At 34.0% G+C, this 19,445-nt stretch overlaps 1 protein-coding gene across 1 annotated transcript; it reads right to left on the reverse strand.

Annotated features, from left to right (window-relative positions):
• Positions 1 to 13,562: 13,562 nt before the first annotated feature.
• LOC145824080 (uncharacterized) lies at positions 13,563 to 14,206 on the reverse strand. Its single transcript, XM_082923672.1, has 2 exons — positions 14,176 to 14,206; positions 13,563 to 13,915 (listed from the first exon to the last, which is right to left on the reverse strand). Exons 1-2 carry the CDS (start codon positions 14,204 to 14,206, stop codon positions 13,563 to 13,565), a joined length of 384 nt encoding a protein of 127 aa, XP_082779798.1.
• Positions 14,207 to 19,445: the final 5,239 nt, after the last annotated feature.

Genomic DNA, 19,445 nt, shown 5'->3' on the forward strand with positions numbered 1-19,445 from the left:
CAAATTATTTAGTTCAATTCTTCCCTTATATACAATTTTGTATGGCAGTAATACTATATATTTTACCCAAATTTATTTTGTATATGAACTTGATAGTATATCAATTAAATTAAAAACTCTAAGTTGTCATTTGACATTGATTTTTTTAGTTGACTTTTTTAAGTTGAGACTTTTTAAACTTAGAACTAAAAATTTCGTTTGGTTTGATTTTTTTAACTTTTGTGAGAGAAAAAGTGAAATGATTAAATGCAAAATACTAACTGATTAAATGCAACAAACAATCAATAAATGCACAAAAAATAAAATGAAAGAAAAGAAAAGCTCAAAATAAGGATTTATAGTGGTTCGGCTCACTGGCCTACGTCCACTCCTTAAGAGACCTTCTTGAGAATTTTTTCATTGAGAATCAATGCAACTCCAAGTTTCACCTATTATTTCAATCTGTTGAGAACCTCTTAACTAAATGTCTCACTTTACAAGTGTTTCACTCAAAAAATAAGAAACAATAGAAAGAAGTTCAACTGTCCTCTTTTACAAATATTCTCTCTCAAAAAGATGGATATGAAATTGTAAGCTTACAGGTAATTTAAGACTTACTCAGATATGAAAATGAAAGTACAATGGAGTATATTAAAAGCTCCTGATTGCTCTTAAATGCTCTTGAATACTCTAGGTTTGTTGTATTGAAGAAGTGTATTGATTGAACAAGGAGAGCTTCATCTTTATAACATTAATGGCTTCTAGCTGTTGGAGATAGGAGATTTGAATCTCCTAGCTATTGGAGCAAATCAAGAAGGAAATCTTCCAATTGTGTTTGATTAGAGTATGGAGAAGGCAGATTGTATATAAGTCTTGGGAAGAGAATGATCATTTAATGTACAGACTTTTCATTTAATGCTCTCCTTCATAGGTCAACTTCTTGGAGAGGATATGGTGCCAGAAGATCTGCTTAGAGGTCAAAAAAAATGACATATTCTGCACATAACTCTAAAAAAGTGGCTGAGAAAAAGGTTGTGTTAGTCCAGGTCTGATTTGGCAGGTGGAATTTTTTAAACCTAGATTTACAAGTGTCAACCCCTGCAGATTGGGTGTTGACCCTTCGCTTTTTTCTCTTCTCTGAGTTGAGTTCCAGGTGTTCTTGGTGTCGACCCTTGCTTCTGAAATGCATTCTGAAATTTAGTGTCGACCCTTGCTGTTCTTGGTGTCGACTCTTGCTTCTGGAACACAGGCATTTTGAGTTTCACTCTGGTGTCGACCCTTACTATTTTGGTGTTAGACCTGTTTCAAGCATAAATAGAATTTTTCAAACAAGTGCTAATCTCATGTTTTAAGAGGTTAAAAACCATTGAAAAACAACACTTTAGAATCATAAATCTTCTAGAAACATTAAAACACAATTTGTATACTATTAAATTGAAAACATGAATAATAAAATGAATTTTAAATATTTGTCAATAATCAAAATCAATAAGAATTTAAAGTTGAATAATCTTGGGGCTAACAACGTCCCCCGTTTTGATGATGACAAATATCTAAAGTTTTCAAACTATGTGAGTGTTTGGGAAGTGGGTTTTTATGTAGGTTTTTTAGTTGTAGGATTTTATTGGAGAAAAAATTTTTAGTGTTTGGGAAGATAGTTGGGTTTTTTTGTGGTTGGATGTGATGTTTGTGAGAGAAAAAGTGAAATGATTATGGGATTGGATGTAATATTTTCTTTGGATTTGTTTTTTCTTGGTTTTGCAAAATTTTTGTCTTTTAGTAGAAAGAAAAAAAAAAAAAAAAAAAAAACCTAGGAGAAAAACTTGCCAAACACCACCATAGAGTTTCAAAAGGAAGGCATTAAGAAGTGTTTTTCAAGGAGTTTTGTAAATAATGGATTTAAAAATTAGGGTAAAAAACTTCCCTTATAAAAAGGGCTTCAAGACCAAAACAAAAAAAATGATATATGTCAAGAAAATAAAACAACTTGATATGGATCAAGCTCCCCCTATCAATATGTACTGAAACAATCATTAGTAAAATCAATTTCTTTAATTTATTTTCATTGAATGAAATCACAAGCAAAAAATCAATAACTGTGTGTGTTGTTGATAGACATTCACAACCAACACTTAAATATCAACATGTTTCATTCAAGGAGAATTTATCAACATTCATATATATATATATAAAGAAGTATCTAAAATTTCAAGACATATATTCATTTAAGGAGAATTCATTAACATTCATATATGTTATCCTAGATAGGCAACCCAAGAGGGGGGTGAATTGGGTTATTAAAAATTTCACAATATTAAAATTAACACAATATTCAAAATTTTAGTTAATAAAAACAAACAAAATAATAATTATCAATATAAAAGTAAGAGAGATAGGGAGAGAAAACCAAACACTGCGATTTATAGTGGTTCGGGACGTCAGGCCTACGTCCACTCCCCAAGGAACCTCCTTGAGAATTTCTTTACTATCAATTGAATAAATACACCACCAATCTTGTGGATTTGGAACAGGGCTTACTCTTATCTATTGAGCCTCACTCAACAATAAATGCCTTACTCTTACAGAAATCTCTCACAAAAATAAGGAATAAGAATAAGTAGTACTTAAACCCTTTTTACAATAATTCTCTCACAAAGAGTAGATATGAAAGTGTAAGATCAAAAGCTAGACTTAGATCTGAAAGTGAAAGAGCTGAATACTCAGAATTTTGGAGCTCACAGAAATATTTTCTCTTCAAGTTCTTGATTTTTTCTCCACACACAACACTTCTATTTATACACAAAAATATACCCGTTGGACGCTCCTTACCGACGTCATGGCTTACATAAGCACGCTCCTGATGTCATGGCTTACATAAGCACACTCTTGATGTCATCGCTTACATAAGCACACTCCTTGATTTTGAATAGTCAGCAAAAGATAAAAAATAAGACTGATTTTTTCTTTTTGTTTTTTCAAACATGGAGCCACCATTTTTGTAGACAATTTAATACAAAGTTTACAACTTTCAAACAAACAAATAATTTTCTCCATCTAGTTTATAATATATATATACACATATATATATATAACTCCATCTTTTTCTTCTTGATTGATTATAATATGATATAATCAATGTAATGTAAAAAATTTAATAGCACATGTGATGTATTCTATTTATATTATATGCAATATATATAATGTTCTAATCAAATATTTGTATACAGAAAAATCTCTTTAAATGATAATTATGATGGATCTGAAAATGTATGTCATCTTTAAAATATTGTATATGTTGTAGAGATTTTAAACTAAATATATTCTACCACTCCATATTAATTTTGTCAACACAAGACAACCCATCAATATCAAATTTGTCAAAATAATATAATTAATCAATTTTTAATTTGGTCAAAAAGTGAATAGTGATCAGCCTCAATTTTCAAAAAGTGAATAGTAAAGTTTTCAAAAATATTTTTATTTAACTAATATTTAACAAATATATATATATATATATATTCTTTTAAAAAGATAATATTTTGGGTCAAATACATATGTATATTAAAAAATTCAAATTGTTACAAATAATATTTTAGACATCATCAAAATTAAATAATATGATTAACAATATATATATAAAGAAGTATCTAAAATTCCAAGACATATACTACCCAATTTGTTTTTCCCAAAAGTTTGTACCCAAAAAGTGTTTTTACCAAGTCAACATCATCCATATACGTCTATCATCTAAAGAATGATATAAACATCCAACTATAATTAACAACTACAATTCGAGCCAATTTCAACAATTTCTCCCCTTTTGTCATCAATAAAAAGAGGGGGTCAGAGCATCAGCGAAATGGAGGAGGAGATCGAGGCCAATGCGGTGCAGCTTCACGCTAACCTTGGGCAAACCACAACATGAACTTACGAATTTGTTCACTCAAATCATCGTCTCAGCGTTGTTAGAAGATTTTTCGGAATTCTTCGTTGGAGTTCTTGATCTTGTAGACTACAATCACCATGCTTTCTACACTTTCTTTAGCAACGGCAATGACTTGAGTTTGCTGCAGCTTCATGCGATCAATGTCATTTTGCATTTCAGTCTGTTGAAAGATAAGTTATAGAACCAAGGAGGCCAACTTATTCACCTTTTGTTCCAAAGTAGGGATAGAGTGAGATGATGATGGAATGTTTGAGGTAGAGATGAATTGGGAATCGAGGTTTAGATTGTTAAGCCTGGAATTAATTGAAGCAATCCCATCCAACAGGGGACCCTGAACCATAAAATCAAGATGTTCGATTTTTCGAGAGAGAGGAGAAAGGTCAAAAAGAGGTGGTGGAGTAGAAGGACTAGGGGTTAAGAAATGAAGGGTAGGACTGAGAAGGGAAGAACTAGGGGTAGAGAGACCAAGAAAAGACCCAGTTTCTTGGTCTTGGTCTAGATGTGGTTGACTAGAGAGTAGCCCATATTTCTTAGAGTTTAAACCCCATAACAAGAGGGGTCGCTAGGGACTTTTTCTTTCCCCTTAAGATCAATTTTGAAATGCTTGAAATTTTTTGAGAAAATCATTCCATAGGGAAGAGTTTGATTATTTTGCTTATGAGCATTGATAATATAGTGAATCACCAAAAAATTGAAATCAGTGAGAAAGCTAGTGGATAAGGCCCAAAATGAGATAAGTGTGACTATAGGTCACAGCATCAAAATGACCGAACCGAGGGATAATGTTGTGGGTGATAATGTGATGTAACAGTCTCAGTTCTAGGGAAAGATCTTTCCCAAAGACTGTGACCTAGCGATTTAGGTCGGGGCTGTTTGTGAAGAGGTGGAGACCAGTGAGATGAGAGTATTGAGGTGGTTTAAGAGTTACAGATGGATTGACCCTGTGTCCATCATTAGAGGTTTTAAGAATGGAGTTAATGACAGAGGGTGTTAAAGTGAAAGAAACACCCTTAACAAAGCAGTCTAGGATATGAGGAGTCCTCATCAAAGGACATATTTGCAAAAAAACTCTTTAATGAGAGTAGGGTAGATATCACAGTCGAGTTTCAAAAGAGATGACCATTTTTGGTTATCAAACGAAGTTTTTACGGGAATAAAATGTTTTTCAAAGAATGCAATGTCTATTGTGCGTCCAGAGATTACCTTTCGAAGATTGAAGTCCTTGTTGAAGGCAGGTTTTCACTCAGGGTTCTTGAACTGAAGCACGGGAGGAGAACCATCGACAGCGGTGGAAGAGGAGGAGGTACGTGGTCGCTTCTGTGTTGGAACAGGAGGAGGTGATTAAGAGTCCATGGAGAGGAAGAATAGAGATCGCGAGAGAGATAGAAGAGGATCAGAATGTGGATCATTAGAGAAAATCTCTAGAATAGGAAAATGGGCTAGGGCGATTTTAGAAGGTGTCGTAGAAGAAAAAGGAAGGGTTGTGGTGTATATATACCCTTGAGAGGGTATTGACCCTCGTGAAGAGAGAGGTCAACGCTTTAAATTTGAAAAGACTGCGAGACAAACACCTTACCCAAAAGGCAGATGTCGACCTTTAGAGAAAGGGGAGTTGACACTAAAAAATAGAGTCCTCAAACACAACAGGTGTCAACACCTTCGAGAAAGGGTGTCAACCCTTAACAATAAAAATCAGAAGGTTGGTTCACAAGGTGTCGACCCTATAGAGTAGAGGGTCGACCCTTAAGGGTCCTGCAAGGCAAAAACTAGTGTTTTATGCAACAAATTTCACAATGAAGCATAATAACACATAGTTTATGTAACGCCCCGAAATAATTCCAACATGAATAATACATTAACTACGTACATTCATCAATTACAACCCTTTTTCATTCTCAATATCAAAAATATCCAAAGTTTGTACAAGGGTTGTTCCACATGCAAATATACATCTAAAGATAAGAAAGCACCTGAATCTATAGCATGTGAAACATTTAGTCTTCAGCATAAAAGTAAAATAAAAGAAATACCCTTACGGGCTTACATCTTCCAAGGCAATAGCCCGGTTACACAAAATGATCTCTCGGACCCAAACACTTTAGCCCTTGGCTTACAAAAATATCACAACAAAATAAAAGCTAGACTACTCTCCACCAAAACATATCCACGCCCTTAGCTTGACAGGATCACCACATCTTTACCTGCACTAAATCTCATAGAGGTGAGCATAAAGCCCAGTAGGGAATTCTAACAAAGTATATGCAGTTATGCCAATCTCAATAAAATATAAATGCTCATGCTATGCTATGTTTTTTTTAAAAAATTCATTTTTTTACGCTTTTCTCAAAATTTCCATTTCAATAAAGGTTGGCAATCTCAACACATTTAAAAAAAAAAAACTTCCAATTTTAATTAATAAGGGTGGTAAATACGACACTGGTAATCCCTAAGCTGGTGTCTGCAAGTAGACTCTACGAGTACTACCAAACTGTCATTTTTACTGGTATTAACTGGAAGGCTCGACACCTATCTGTGCAATTTTCTGGTCTTTCACCATGGACACTCAGGTCAACTTATCAAGATCAACTACACCCCCTATCCGGACTTACCATGTATTTACCCCATACCACATTTCCATAGTTCTTATTACAACATAATCTTTCTCATGGTAAACATTTTCCAATTCATTTCATGATGTGCAATAATGATAATAAATCAAATGAAAACATGATGCAATGCATAATATTTCATAACATTTCTCCGTTTCAAACACCTCTATAACAATATCAATTTACCACTTCTATCATTTCTTCTCCTCAACATTATTTCACAAATAACCAAACCATTAATTCATAGCAACAACAAACTTCTTCTCATCATGCCCAAATCTCAACAAGCTAGCCTCTCAAGGCAATATGTGATGTTCTCAAAATAATTTCTTAAAAATTTTACTACATTCGCGTTTCATGGTGCATAATCATTCACCACCTTCCAACAACACAAGTTCAAGCATTTATCAACATGTTAAAAAAACATTTAGTGTCCCATATATCAAATAGGTCTCCATTTTTACCGAATAAACTATGAGGTTTACCCTCATTCATCTTCTTGACACAAAATGGTAAAAAGTTTCATAGATATTCCCTTATTTTCCAAAATCCCCAAATTCTAGGGTTTTCTTTGAGAACAAACCCTTCTCATTTTCCATGAAAACCCCATCAAAGTACTTTTCATAGTTTTAATAGAGGTAAACCCTCAAGAGATAGTAAAAGATTGAGATACAAATCCTCTTTCTAAACTCTCTCTACAATTTGAATTAAAATTCAAAATCAATACAAAATCTCAAGAATACTTTTTAAATCAACATTAACACGGCAAAATTTGTATATATGACTCAACAAATCCCTACCTCAATGATTGATGAAGATTGAAGATGAAACCCTAGTTTTGATGAAGGATCCTTCAACTTTCCACAACACTAAGAGGAGCCTTAGCTCTAGATCTTCAAGATTTGAAGGAGATGATGATGATCTTGATCCAAGATTTGCAAGAATCAAAGTGTTTTTGGGTGTTTGAGGAGGTCTTCTAAAGAGAATGAGGAGGAAAATATGGTTTGGAGTGAGAGAGAAGTGTCAAAAATGAGATACACTTTCAGACTAAAAGAGAGAAAAAAACAGGGGTTTTCAGACTGTAGAGTGTCGCATGTGCGACACCCAACCTTGCACGTGTGGAGCGCCCCTTTTCGCACGTGTGGCCTTCATCCCTGCACGTGCGGGGGTTCTCCCGGACTTCAGCCTGCACCTGCAATTTAAGCAGTGTGCTACCCAGCCAAACACCTCTCTTTTCGCACGTGCGGCTCAACCCCTCACATGCGGCCCTGGGCCCCTGCACGTGCGGCCCTGGCCTAATAGCCCAGAAAATTTTCACTTTGCTCCCGGGCACTCCAGACCCGACCCCGCACTTCCCGGAACTAGTGAAGTTCAACACTGACAAGCACAACAAGAACGAGAGCTTTAATTGGAAATAACTTTCTAATGTTTCAAACCTAACGGGAACAAAGAGGATGAAACCAAAAAGAAAGAAAAAGAAAGAGAGAAAGAGACCCGGTCATCACAGTTTAACATCACATAGAAATATTTAACATGCTAAGTTCAGTTCTAATAAAGTAAAATTGTTCCTTATTGAGAGGTTTGGTAATGATATCAGCTAATTGTTGGCTTGTAGTGTAATGTCCCAGTGTCCTACATCGGGAATGGAGAGGGAGTTCCTGGACTATAAAAGTAAAAATCTAGACCCTTATATAGCATCGAGGCCTTTTCCCGAGTGGTGAAATCCCTAATAGAACTCCGCAGTTAAGCATGCTTAGGCTGGAGTAGTTCTGGGATGGGCGACCCATTAAGAAGAACAAATCTGTGTGGGCGTGGCCCAAAGCGGACAATATCGATGACATGTGAAGGGTTAGGGTGTTACAAATGGTATCAGAGCCGACTCTCCGAAGTACCGAGTGTAGGCCCCTGGCATTTCTCAGCGCAAGTGGACGGGCTTGCGAGCTGGCAGGCTACTGCACGGGGACGTACAGCCCTAAGGGGGGTAGATTGTAAGATTCCAATGTCCTACATTCGGAATCGAGAGGGAGTTCTTGGGCTATAAAAGTAAAAACCTAGACCATTTTATAATGTACGGGGAGCAGATATTCCGGCGAGCCCGTACTCCTTTCTTCCAAGCTCCGTGTCTATCCGATTGTCCTGCGAACACAATGGCAGTGAGCTACCCGGCGGTGTGTGGTCGGAAAACCCCTCCGACGGTCAAGTTAGTACACACTCAGGGATAGAGAGAGAGATGAGAGAGTCCAGTGTTTAGTGTATCTCACCAAATGATCATCCCCCAGCATGGGGGGCGCAGACACGCTTGTATACCTTCTACGCCCTAAATCTACTCCCATTAGTCTTTCGACATGTGGTGCTGTTATCCCATCTGTCAGCACAAATCCAGCAATCATCACCTAACCAAACTGTCAGGATATCTTGGCAGAGCCCGGCAGACCAGTAGAACCATCTCGGTTTCTTATGACTGCGCTACCGCGGCATATTTGAGCGATCCACTCGCTGAGCCCCAAAACGATCGAGATTGCTTGCATTCCAGCAAGCCGAACTCGATGCAGGTCGGGTCGGTTAGCTGTAGGCCGTCTCGCCGAACTGAACGCACGAACCGTGGAATCTGGAATGATGGGCAGTCATCTCAGCCGAGCAACTTTAGGTAGCCCGGTTTCCACGCAAATGAGCCCAAGTAGCTCGGCCCAACGTGGCCCTGTGCCTTAACCAAGCAAAACCTCTCCGGACAAGCCCAAGATACCATGGCCCAAACATGTTTGGTACTCAACTTGCCTGGCCTTTTCCATGGCCCATTTCAGCTCATAAAATCTCCCTCTCATATAACATCGAGGCCTTTTCCTGGGGAGTGAAATCCCTAATAGAACTTCGCAGTTAAGCGTGCTTAGGTTAGAGTAGTTTTGCGATGGGTGACCCACTAGGAAGAACAAATTTGTGCGAGCGTGGCCCAAAACGGACAATATCGATGACATGTGAAGGGTTGAAGCGTTACATGTAAGCACAAATTCGAGTTCGATGTCATCTTTAAGTACATGATCTCATAAAAATCGATGCCTTATTTTAATGTGTTTAGTGCGTGGGTGTTGTATTGGATTTTTTGAAAGATTAATGGCACTAGTGTTATCGCATTTAATAAGAATGTGATCACAATGAAGTCCGAAATCAAGAAGTTGTTATTTCATCCAAAGTATTTGAGCACTACAACTAGTGGCGGCAATATATTCCGCTTCAGCTGTAGATAAAACAACAGAATTCTATTTTTTACAAAACCATGATATGAGTGAATTTCTAAAAAAATGACAAGTGCCACTAGTGTTTTTTTAGTCAAGTCTACATTTCGCAAAGTCGGCATCCAAGTAACCATAAAGGTCAAAAATATTTGTTTTAGGGTACCAAAGACCTAAAAGTGAAGTGCCAACAAGATATCTAAAAATGCGTTTTACTGCGGTGACGTGCGATTCTTTTGGAGCCGATTGAAAACATTCACACATACACACACTAAACATGATATCAGGTCTACTAGCTATTAGATAGAGTAAAGAACCAATCATATCTCGGTATTTCTTTTTGTCTACCGGTTTACCTTGCTCATTTTTGTTAATTTTAATCGATGTGCTCATGGGAGTTACTGCGGGTTTGGATAAGTCCATTTCAAATCTTTTGAGGAGATCCTTGATATATTTGGTTTGAGATAAATGAATTCCATCTTGGGTTTGTTTTATTTGTAATCCGAGAAAGTATGTCAACTCTCCCATCATACTCATTTCAAATTCTCCCTGCATATCCTTAGCAAATTCCTCGCATAAAGATTCATTAGTTGCTCTGAATATGATATCATCAACATAAATTTGAACAATAAGCACATCATCATTTTTTATTTTTATAAAAAGAGTGGTATCAATTTTCCCACAAGAAAAACCTTTTTCAATAAGAAAATTGCTTAAGCGTTCATACCAAGCTCTAGGGGCTTATTTCAAACCATACAAAGCTTTTGAAAGTTTATAAACGTGGTCCTGGTGTTTGTGATTTTCAAAACCAGGAGGTTGTTCAACATACATTTCCTCTGAAATATACCCATTTAGAAAAACACTTTTCACATCCATTTGGTAAAATTTAAATTTTCTAAAATAAGCAAATGCAAGCAACATACGAATGGCTTCAAGACGTGTAACGGGTGCAAAAGTTTCATCAAAATCAATGTCTTCTTCTTGGTTATAACCTTGGGCTACAAGTCCAGCTCTGTTTTTAATAACAACACCGGATTCATCTATTTTGTTTCGAAAAATCCATTTTGTTCCAATAACGGAATGATCCTTAAGACGAGGAGTTAAAAACCAAACTTCATTTCTTTCAAACTGATTTAACTCTTCTTGCATAGCAAAAATCCAGTTTTCATCGTGTTCAGCCTCAGAAAAAGTTTTTGGCTCAATTTGAGAAACAAAAGCTAAATTGCCACAAACATTATGAATAGAAGAACGAGATCTTACACCTTGTGTGACATCTCCTATAATAAGATCTTTGGGATGTCCATGAGCATACTTTCATTCTTTAGGTAGATCATTTTCCTTCGCTGGATGAGCATACTCTTTTTAAAGATCTTCCATAGAGACTTTAACATTAGGTTCCGAAGAATGAAGTTCATCATTTTCTGATAAGTAAATGCCTTCAATTCTTGGATTAGAATCTGTAATATCATCACTAACAATATTCTTAAAAGCAAAGGAGTAATAACGAGTAGAGTTCTTTTATTAAAGACACGATAAGCATTACTAGAATTTGCATAGCCAAGAAACACGGCTTCATCAGATTTTCCATCAAATTTCCAAAGATTTTTGTTATTGTTATTAAGCACAAAACATTTACAACAAAATACACGAAAATGACCAATGTTGGGTTTTTTTCCTTTCCACAATTCATATGACGTTTTTTTAAGTATGGGTCTAATCATGGCACAATTAATAACATAGCAAACAGTGTTGACAGCTTCCGCCCAAAAATATCTTGGCAAATTATTTTCACAAAGTATAGTCTGAGCCATTTCCTCAAAAACTCTATTTTTTCTTTCTACCACACCATTTTGTTAAGCAGTTCGAGGAGCAGAAAAATTATGATCAATGCCATGCTCATTACAAAATAGAATAAACTCATCATTATCAAATTATCTACCATGATCACTTCTAATGCTACAAATTGCAAGACTAATCACATTTTGAATACGTTTACATAGGGCTGAAAATGCAGAAAAGTATCACTTTTGTGTGCCAAGAAAATCACCCAAGTAAATCTAGTATAGTCATCCATACAAATAAGACAATAAGATTTACCACCAAGACTTAAAGTTCTAGAAGGTCCGAACAAGTCAATATACAACAATTGAAGAGGCCTAGAAGTGGAAATAATATTTTTGGATTTGAAAGAAACTCTTATTTTTTTTCCTTGTTGACAAGTATCACAAAGCCTATCTTTTTCAAAATTAATTTTTAGTAAACCAACAACCAAGTCAAGTTTTGAAAGTAAATCCATATGAACATGTTCTAACCTTCTATGCCATAGTCAGTCAGATTCATTCATAGCAGATAAGCACTTAACATCATGATTGTGAGACAAACTATGCAAATCAAATGTATACACATTTTCATGCCTAGGACCAACAAAAAACACTTTGTTATCAGCAGAATTTTTATGGTGCAGTGGGATTTTTCAAAAGTAACATGATTGCCTTTATCACACATTTGACTAATACTAAGCAAGTTATGTTTCAATCCTTCAACAAGCAACACATTTTCGATGATAGGTGAAGAAGTTTTACTAATACTACCGTCGCCGATGATCTTTCCCTTACTATTGTTTCCGAAGGTCACGTGACCTCCTTCTTTGGATTTAAGGGTTGAGAACATTTCTCTATCGTCGGTCATGTGCCTTGATTCAAGATACCACCGGTTGTTGCTGGATTTTGACCTAAAACACACTTACAAAAATCAGATTTTTGTTGGCCTTTTAGTAACTATTCTTTCTTAGGTCCATGAGAGTTAAGAGTTGAAGTGTTTTTGGGAAGCCATTTCTTTTTCATTCTATCAAATGAGTTTCTCTTAGCAAGACATGAAGGAGAGATATGACATTTTCTTCCACAATAATGATATGTGAGATGAGAATGGTTAGATGATGCATGAATAAAGGTCTTTTTGGAGTTTTTTGCTTTTGAAAAAGGTTTATATATCCAATTCTCATTCTTCCAAGGTTTGATTTTGACTTTGACTTTTGAGAATTTTATCTAAGGTATCTCTACCTTGAGTAAATTTTGAAAGAATATTTTTTAAATATTTTATATTTTCATTTAAAACAATTTTCTCTTTTTTCGAAGTTTCATTTTCTTTTTGCAAATCATCTACTTTCATTTTAAAAATAAAAGATTCTTTTTCATTTGAAAATTCTTTCTCCTTTTCCATTGTCAAGACTTCATTTTTTAAAGTATTGATCTTAGAAGTCAAAGATTCATTTTCTTGAGATAAACTTGAGTTCATTTTCTTTTGACAATTACTTTTCATACTTAATTTTTTAAATTCAGCATGTAATTCGTCAAAAATAGTTTATAATTCATCAAAGGTAAACGAGTCATCATTTACCTCATTTTTATCTTCAAGTGCCATTAAGCATAGATTTGCGACTTCATTTTTGTAAATATCAGTCTCTAAGTTGTTGTTATCACTGTCTTCTCCCCATGCTACGATCATGGCCTTCTTCTTGTCATTCTTGAATTGTTTCTTGAGCTCTAGACATTCCAATTTGTAGTGTCCTGGCTTGTTGTATTCGTAGCAAGTAACTTTAGATTTTTTATGACTTTCTCCTTTTTGAAAATTTTTGTTGAAGTCTTTTTTGAAGAACTTCCTTACACCTTGTTTCTTCTTCACAAATTTTTTGAACCTTTTGGTAATGAAAGCCATATCTTCATCTTCTTCTGAAGCATCTTCTTTTTCTTCTTGAGATTTTGAGGTAAATTTGAAAGCTATTCATTTATTCTTATTCTTGTTTTATTCTTCTTTTCTTTCTTGCATGATGGTCTCGTGGGTTAGGAGAGATTCCATTAACTCATCAAGACTTAAAGTTGACAAGTCTCTTACTTCTATCACTGCTATGACTTTGTTCTCCCAGCTTTTTGGCAATGATCGAAGAACTTTTCTGACAATTTTTACATTTGTATAAGTCTTCCCAAGAGATTTAAGACTATTTATAATATCTGTAAAGCGAGTGAACATTTGGGGTATGTTTACATCTGGTTTCATCTTAAAGAGCTCATACTTATGAACAAGCAAGCTCACTTTAGACTCTTTGACTTGAGTAATTCCGTCATGAATTACAATAAGTTTATCCCAAATTTCTTTCGCTATTGTACAAGTGCATATTCTGTTAAACTCAGTAGCATCAAGTGCACATTACAACATATTAACAGCTTTCTTTTGTTACTTCACTCACTTTCAAGTTTGGGGACTAACAGACCATCTATGGTTTTGGTGGGGACTTTAGGACCATCGCAGATAATTTTCTAAACTTCATAGTCAATAGATTGGATATGCATAATCATACGGGTTTTCCAATAGTTTAAATTTGTGCCATTGAAGAAGGGTGGTCAGTTTGAGGCTTTACCTTCGGGAAGAGATGAGCTAGGGGTTGCCATAGATCACTCTAAGACGGTTAAATCACAATACTAGAGATGAGGCTCTGATACCAATTGTTAAACAGGAAAGGAACCCAAGGGGGGGTGAATTGGGTTAATTAAAAAAATTTGGCCGGAAAAAGATTTCCAAATACTAAATGATTAAATACAGTAGACAATTAATAAATGCACAAAAAATAAAAGGAAAAGAAAGAAAAGCTCAACATAAGGATTTATAGTGGTTCAGCTCACCGGCCTATGTCCACTCCTCAAAAGACCTTCTTGAGAATTTCTTCACTAAGAATCAATGCACCACCAAGTTTCACCTAACTTGTGAATTTTTACAAAGGACTTATTTCAATTTGTTGAGGACCTCTCAACTAAATGTCTCACTTTACAAGTGTTTCACTCAAAAAATAAGGAACAAGATAAAAAGGTTCAACTGTCCTCTTTTGCAAATATTCTCTCTCAAAAGATGGATATGAAAGTGTAAGCTTATAGGTAATTTAAGACTCGCAAATTTGAAAATGGAAGTACAATAGAGTATATTAAAAGCTCTTAATTGCTCTTGAATGCTCTAGGTTTGTTGTATTGAAGAAGTGTATTGATTGAACAAGAAGAGCTTCATCTTTACAGCATTAATGGCTTTTAGCTGTTGGAGAGAAGAAATTTGAATCTCCTAGCCGTTGGAGCAAATCAAGGAGGAAATCTTCCAGCTGTGTTTGATCAGAGTATGGAGAAGGTAGACTGTATATAGGTCTTGGGAAGAGAATGATCATTTAATGTACAAGTTTTTTATATAATGCTCTCATTCATAGGTCAACTTCTTAGAGAGGATATGGTGCCAAAAGATCTGCTTAGAGGTCAAAAAAGATGACATATTCTGCACATAACACTGAAAAAGTGGCTAAGAAAAGGGCTGTGTCAGTCCAGATTTGATTTGGCAGGTGAAATTTTTTAAACCAAGATTTACAGGTGTCGACTTCTACAGATTGGGTGTTGACCCTTCGCTTTCTATTCTTCTCTGAGTTGAGTTCCAAGTGTTCTTGGTGTCGACCTTTAACATTCTTGGTGTCGACCCTTGTTGCTAGATTGCATTATGAAATTTAGTATAAACCCTAATTGTTCTTAGTGTCGACCCTTGCTGCTGGATTGCATTCTGAAATTTTGTATCAGCCCTTACTGTTCTTAGTGTCGACCTTTGCTTCTGAAATGCATTCTGAAATTTAGTATCAACTTTTGTTGTTCTTGGTGTCGATCCTTAAACCTGTTTCAAGCATAAATAGAATTTTGCAAACAAGTGCTAATCTCATGTTTTGAGGGGTTAAAAACCATTGAAAAAAAAACACTCTAGAATCATAAATCTTCTAGAAACATTAAAGCATAATTTGTATACTATTAAATTGAAAACATGAATAATAAAATGAATTTTAAATATCCACCAATAATCAAAATCAATAAGAATTTAAAGTTGAATAACCTCGGAGCTAACATGTCTTATTGGCTTATTTAGCTTATTTTGTCTTTTGTGCTTTTTTAGCCCAACTAAGTTAGCCAAATGAAGGCTAAGGGGTTGGTCTAGTGGTTGTAACTTGGGGTTTAGGGGTGTACTCTCTCTAAATCTCAGGTTAAACTCTTATTAGAAGTAATTCGTTCTTTGGGATTATGTCCACAGATTATGCTTGAGATTTGTTTGATATACGTAAGGAGGCGCTTTGTGTGGGTCTCGGAATTAGTTAAGGTGCGTATAAACTGATCTGAACGCCCAGTCATTAAAAAAAATAATTAATTAAAAGTATGCCTTTTTTTCATAATAATTTTCTTTCCAAAATTTCTAGGTTAGTAAAGTTTTCCATATTTTGGTTGTTAGGCAAGGAGGAAGGAGTCATACCTGCTCCCAAGTTTGGATCTAAGTGGTGTAGAACTTTGAATACCAATTGAAAATAAAATAATAAAAAAAGACTAAGAAGAAAGGAGAAAACCTTTTAAATACCACTAAAGTCTACATAAAGCAAAGTGTGCCAATGTTGGAATTTGATTCCAATGACAATTGATTCCCTTGGCAAGTCTTTGAAAATATGAATTCTGTTTGATTGAGTTTGTATAATTTTTTAAAATTAAAAATTAATCTAACAAAAATAAGATATAATTTTGAAAATTATTTACTCCTTACAAAATCATATAAAAATAATCAATACTTTGCCTCCGTTTGGGAAGTGGACTGGCTTTTTAGTTATTTGAGCCTAGGTACAAAAGCTTGGTTTGGGAATGACTTTTTGACTTTTTGGCTTTTTGACTTTTTTGATTTTTTTTGTGAGAGAAGAGTGTAATGATTATGGGTTAGATATGATATTTTGTCGGTTGTGGCTCAAATAGCCTATTCTGTCTTTTGTGGCTCAAAGAGCCAAAAGAGCCTAAATGAGCTCTTCCTAAACGACACCTTTATTCATTTATTTTTTTGGTTCTTTTCACCAAATTACTTGCATTAATTTTACCTTTCGCAATAGAAAACTTTTGAGTTGCCACTGAGATTGTTTATGAGTGTTTTGAGAAGATAGTTAAAAATTAATTTTTTTATTTTTTTTATTATTTTATATAAAAAATGATATAATATAAAATAAATTAACGTTCTCAAAATGGCCTTAAATGGCGCACAACTACAAGGCCTTTTGTATTTTTAAAGCAACAATGATTCATCCCACTAAAAACATCACCACTAATAGCACTAATGCATTAAAAAAATAAAAAAAATAAAAAAAAATTACAACTCCAAGACCAAAACATCACATCATTCATGACGGGACCCACTGCCACCTAATTAGTGGGAGCACTAATTAGTGCTCCCAAGCATTTTTCTTTTTAAAGTTGCATTATTCAGATTCCTCTTTCCTTGAGATGCGATAAGAGTGACAAAAGTAAAATGAGAGGAGAGTGACAAAAGTGTTGATGTGATGATTATAGGACTCTACCTAGGGTATAATTTGGACAGTCTTAACCCGAATAAACTGAATTTAGTTCGAATTTTTTTAAAGTTTGAATAAGATATTTTTAAAGTTTGAATAAGATATTTTTAAATTTGGTATGAAGTTGGGTAAAAATTTAGAAGTTTGAATTAAATTTGGACGGACTTGAATAAAGACGTCAAATAACCCGAGCAACCTGAAACCTGAATTGTACATATATAGATATATAAAAATATTAAATATATATAAATTATTAATCATTATATGATATTAAAGTAATTTAGATGATTAAATCATATTGAATATATATATATATATATATATTATATACAAATAATATAAAATCTTATTTTTTAAAAAAAAATTTCACTCATAAATTGTAAAGACTAGGACAACAACACATCTTGTATATTATATAAATTATTTATTTTGATGGTATTAATGATTTTTTATTAAAAAAAATATAAATAGAGTCAAATTTTATTAATTTAATAATATAATTACAAAAAAAAATTTAAAATTAAAATTTATTTACAATTCGGGCAACTCAGGCAATTCGGGCAACTCAAGTCGGGCTTCGACAGGCAATCTCGTGTTACAATTTGAGCCTGAACAGATCTCAGCACAACTTAAATTAGGTTTGAACAACCTCCCAACCCGACCAAACTGTCCCGACCCGCCCGAGTTGCATAACTCTACCTTATGTAAAGAGTTTCAATCCATAGAGAACTCTCTTGATACCCTTTTCTAGACCATCAAAGTGCATTATCATTATCTCTATTGTTTCAAAGTGGTGTTATTTTTTTTGCACCTAAAAAAAAAGGGGAATTGCTTCTGTCCAATCCTTAATCGGATTGGATCGTGCTGTTAGGTCTGTGAAGGCCCATTATGGGTCTCGTTTTGATAATCTGAACCGTCAATGTGTAGAATTTGTCGAGTACTATATGCCTATAAAAAATCACGTTAATCGGATATAGATGTGATCAAAACAGATTTTTGTCAACCGTTAATTTATTCACCGTCTATTTTTTTTTATACAAAACTGATTTGATCACATAGTTATCGATATCCGATTAACGTGATTTGTTATAAACATATAGTACTCGATGAGTTCTACATATTGAACGGTTCAGATTATCAAAACGGGATCCATGATGGACTCCCACGGGTCCAACAACATGGTCCAGTCCCAGTCCGATTAAGGACTGGACAGAAGCCATACCCAAAAAAAAAATGATGTTATTTTGGTGGAAAGGGGTTTTTTTTTTTTTTTTTTTTTTATTTAAGTTTTGCTCCAAAATAGGCATTATATGGTACACTACAGGCAATGGACACGACTCAAAGAATTTTGATAGATGAGGTCACTCTATAAACTTAAGTTTCACAAATTTTATAAGAAAAATAATTTTAAAACTAAAGAATATTCACTTAGTTTATTTTGAGTTATCAAAAATAGTTCAAGTTTTTTTTTTTTCTTTCATATTTTATTGTCTTTAGAAAAATAAAATTTATATTTTAGTCAATTTTTTTAGATGTACCTAATCTAAATGTTTAAAAAAAATATTTGTGAAAAATTCTAAAGAAATTCAATAAATAAAAAATATATATACTAAAATTTTCTATTTAGTTTTTTTTAAAAAATATTTTTTATAAGTCTTTTACTTTGTAAATATTATCTAGGTTAAGTAGATCTAAATTATATATATATAAAAATATGTTTAAAATTTAAAAAGTTTACTAAAGAAAAAAAAAGAAAAAAAAGAAGGAAAATCTATTTTAACAATGATTAACCAAACAGAGTGTTTAAACTTCTCAAACAATAGGTCTCTAATGGGTGTAGATCCCTATTTGATGGGGTCTCTTAATTTTTTAATAAATTAATTTATATTAAACAAAATAAAATAAAAATTTAAAAGATTTTTTATGAGATGATGGGGTCTGAGACACCAACGGCTGCCACGTGGAGTTGCGCGTGCAATGGATCAATGGAGATCCATAATCCTTTCTAAGGTAAATAACTAATATGGGCTAATAATTGGACTCAATTCTCAGCAAGTTCTAATGAAAATAAATTTTTATAAAATTATTATTAAAAATAAATTTTTTTATATGTCGTTAAAAATTGATAATTAGTGACTTTTTTTGTTATGATTTTTATAAATGGTCGCTAAAACTTACAATTAATGACCTTTTTTTATGATAAATTTTTTTTTATAAGACTTAGGCCTCGTTTGGGAATATGCTTTTTTAGTAACTTTTTGACTTTTTGGTTAAAATGTGATGTAAAAAAAACTAGT

The sequence above is a fragment of the Camellia sinensis genome, chromosome 4 (assembly GCF_055761805.1).
Source record: "Camellia sinensis isolate YWXY chromosome 4, ASM5576180v1, whole genome shotgun sequence".
NCBI classification, from domain to species: domain Eukaryota; kingdom Viridiplantae; phylum Streptophyta; class Magnoliopsida; order Ericales; family Theaceae; genus Camellia; species Camellia sinensis.

Excerpts from the sequence above, each read along its gene's own strand:
- LOC145824080 (XM_082923672.1), bottom strand. The coding sequence starts at position 14,206 with ATGGCAACCCCTAGCTCATCTCTTCCCGAAG. Across the intron at positions 13,916-14,175 it reads TAGCTCATCTCTTCCCGAAG|CGAAAGAAATTTGGGATAAA; the intron begins GTAAAGCCTCAA and ends CTTGTACAATAG.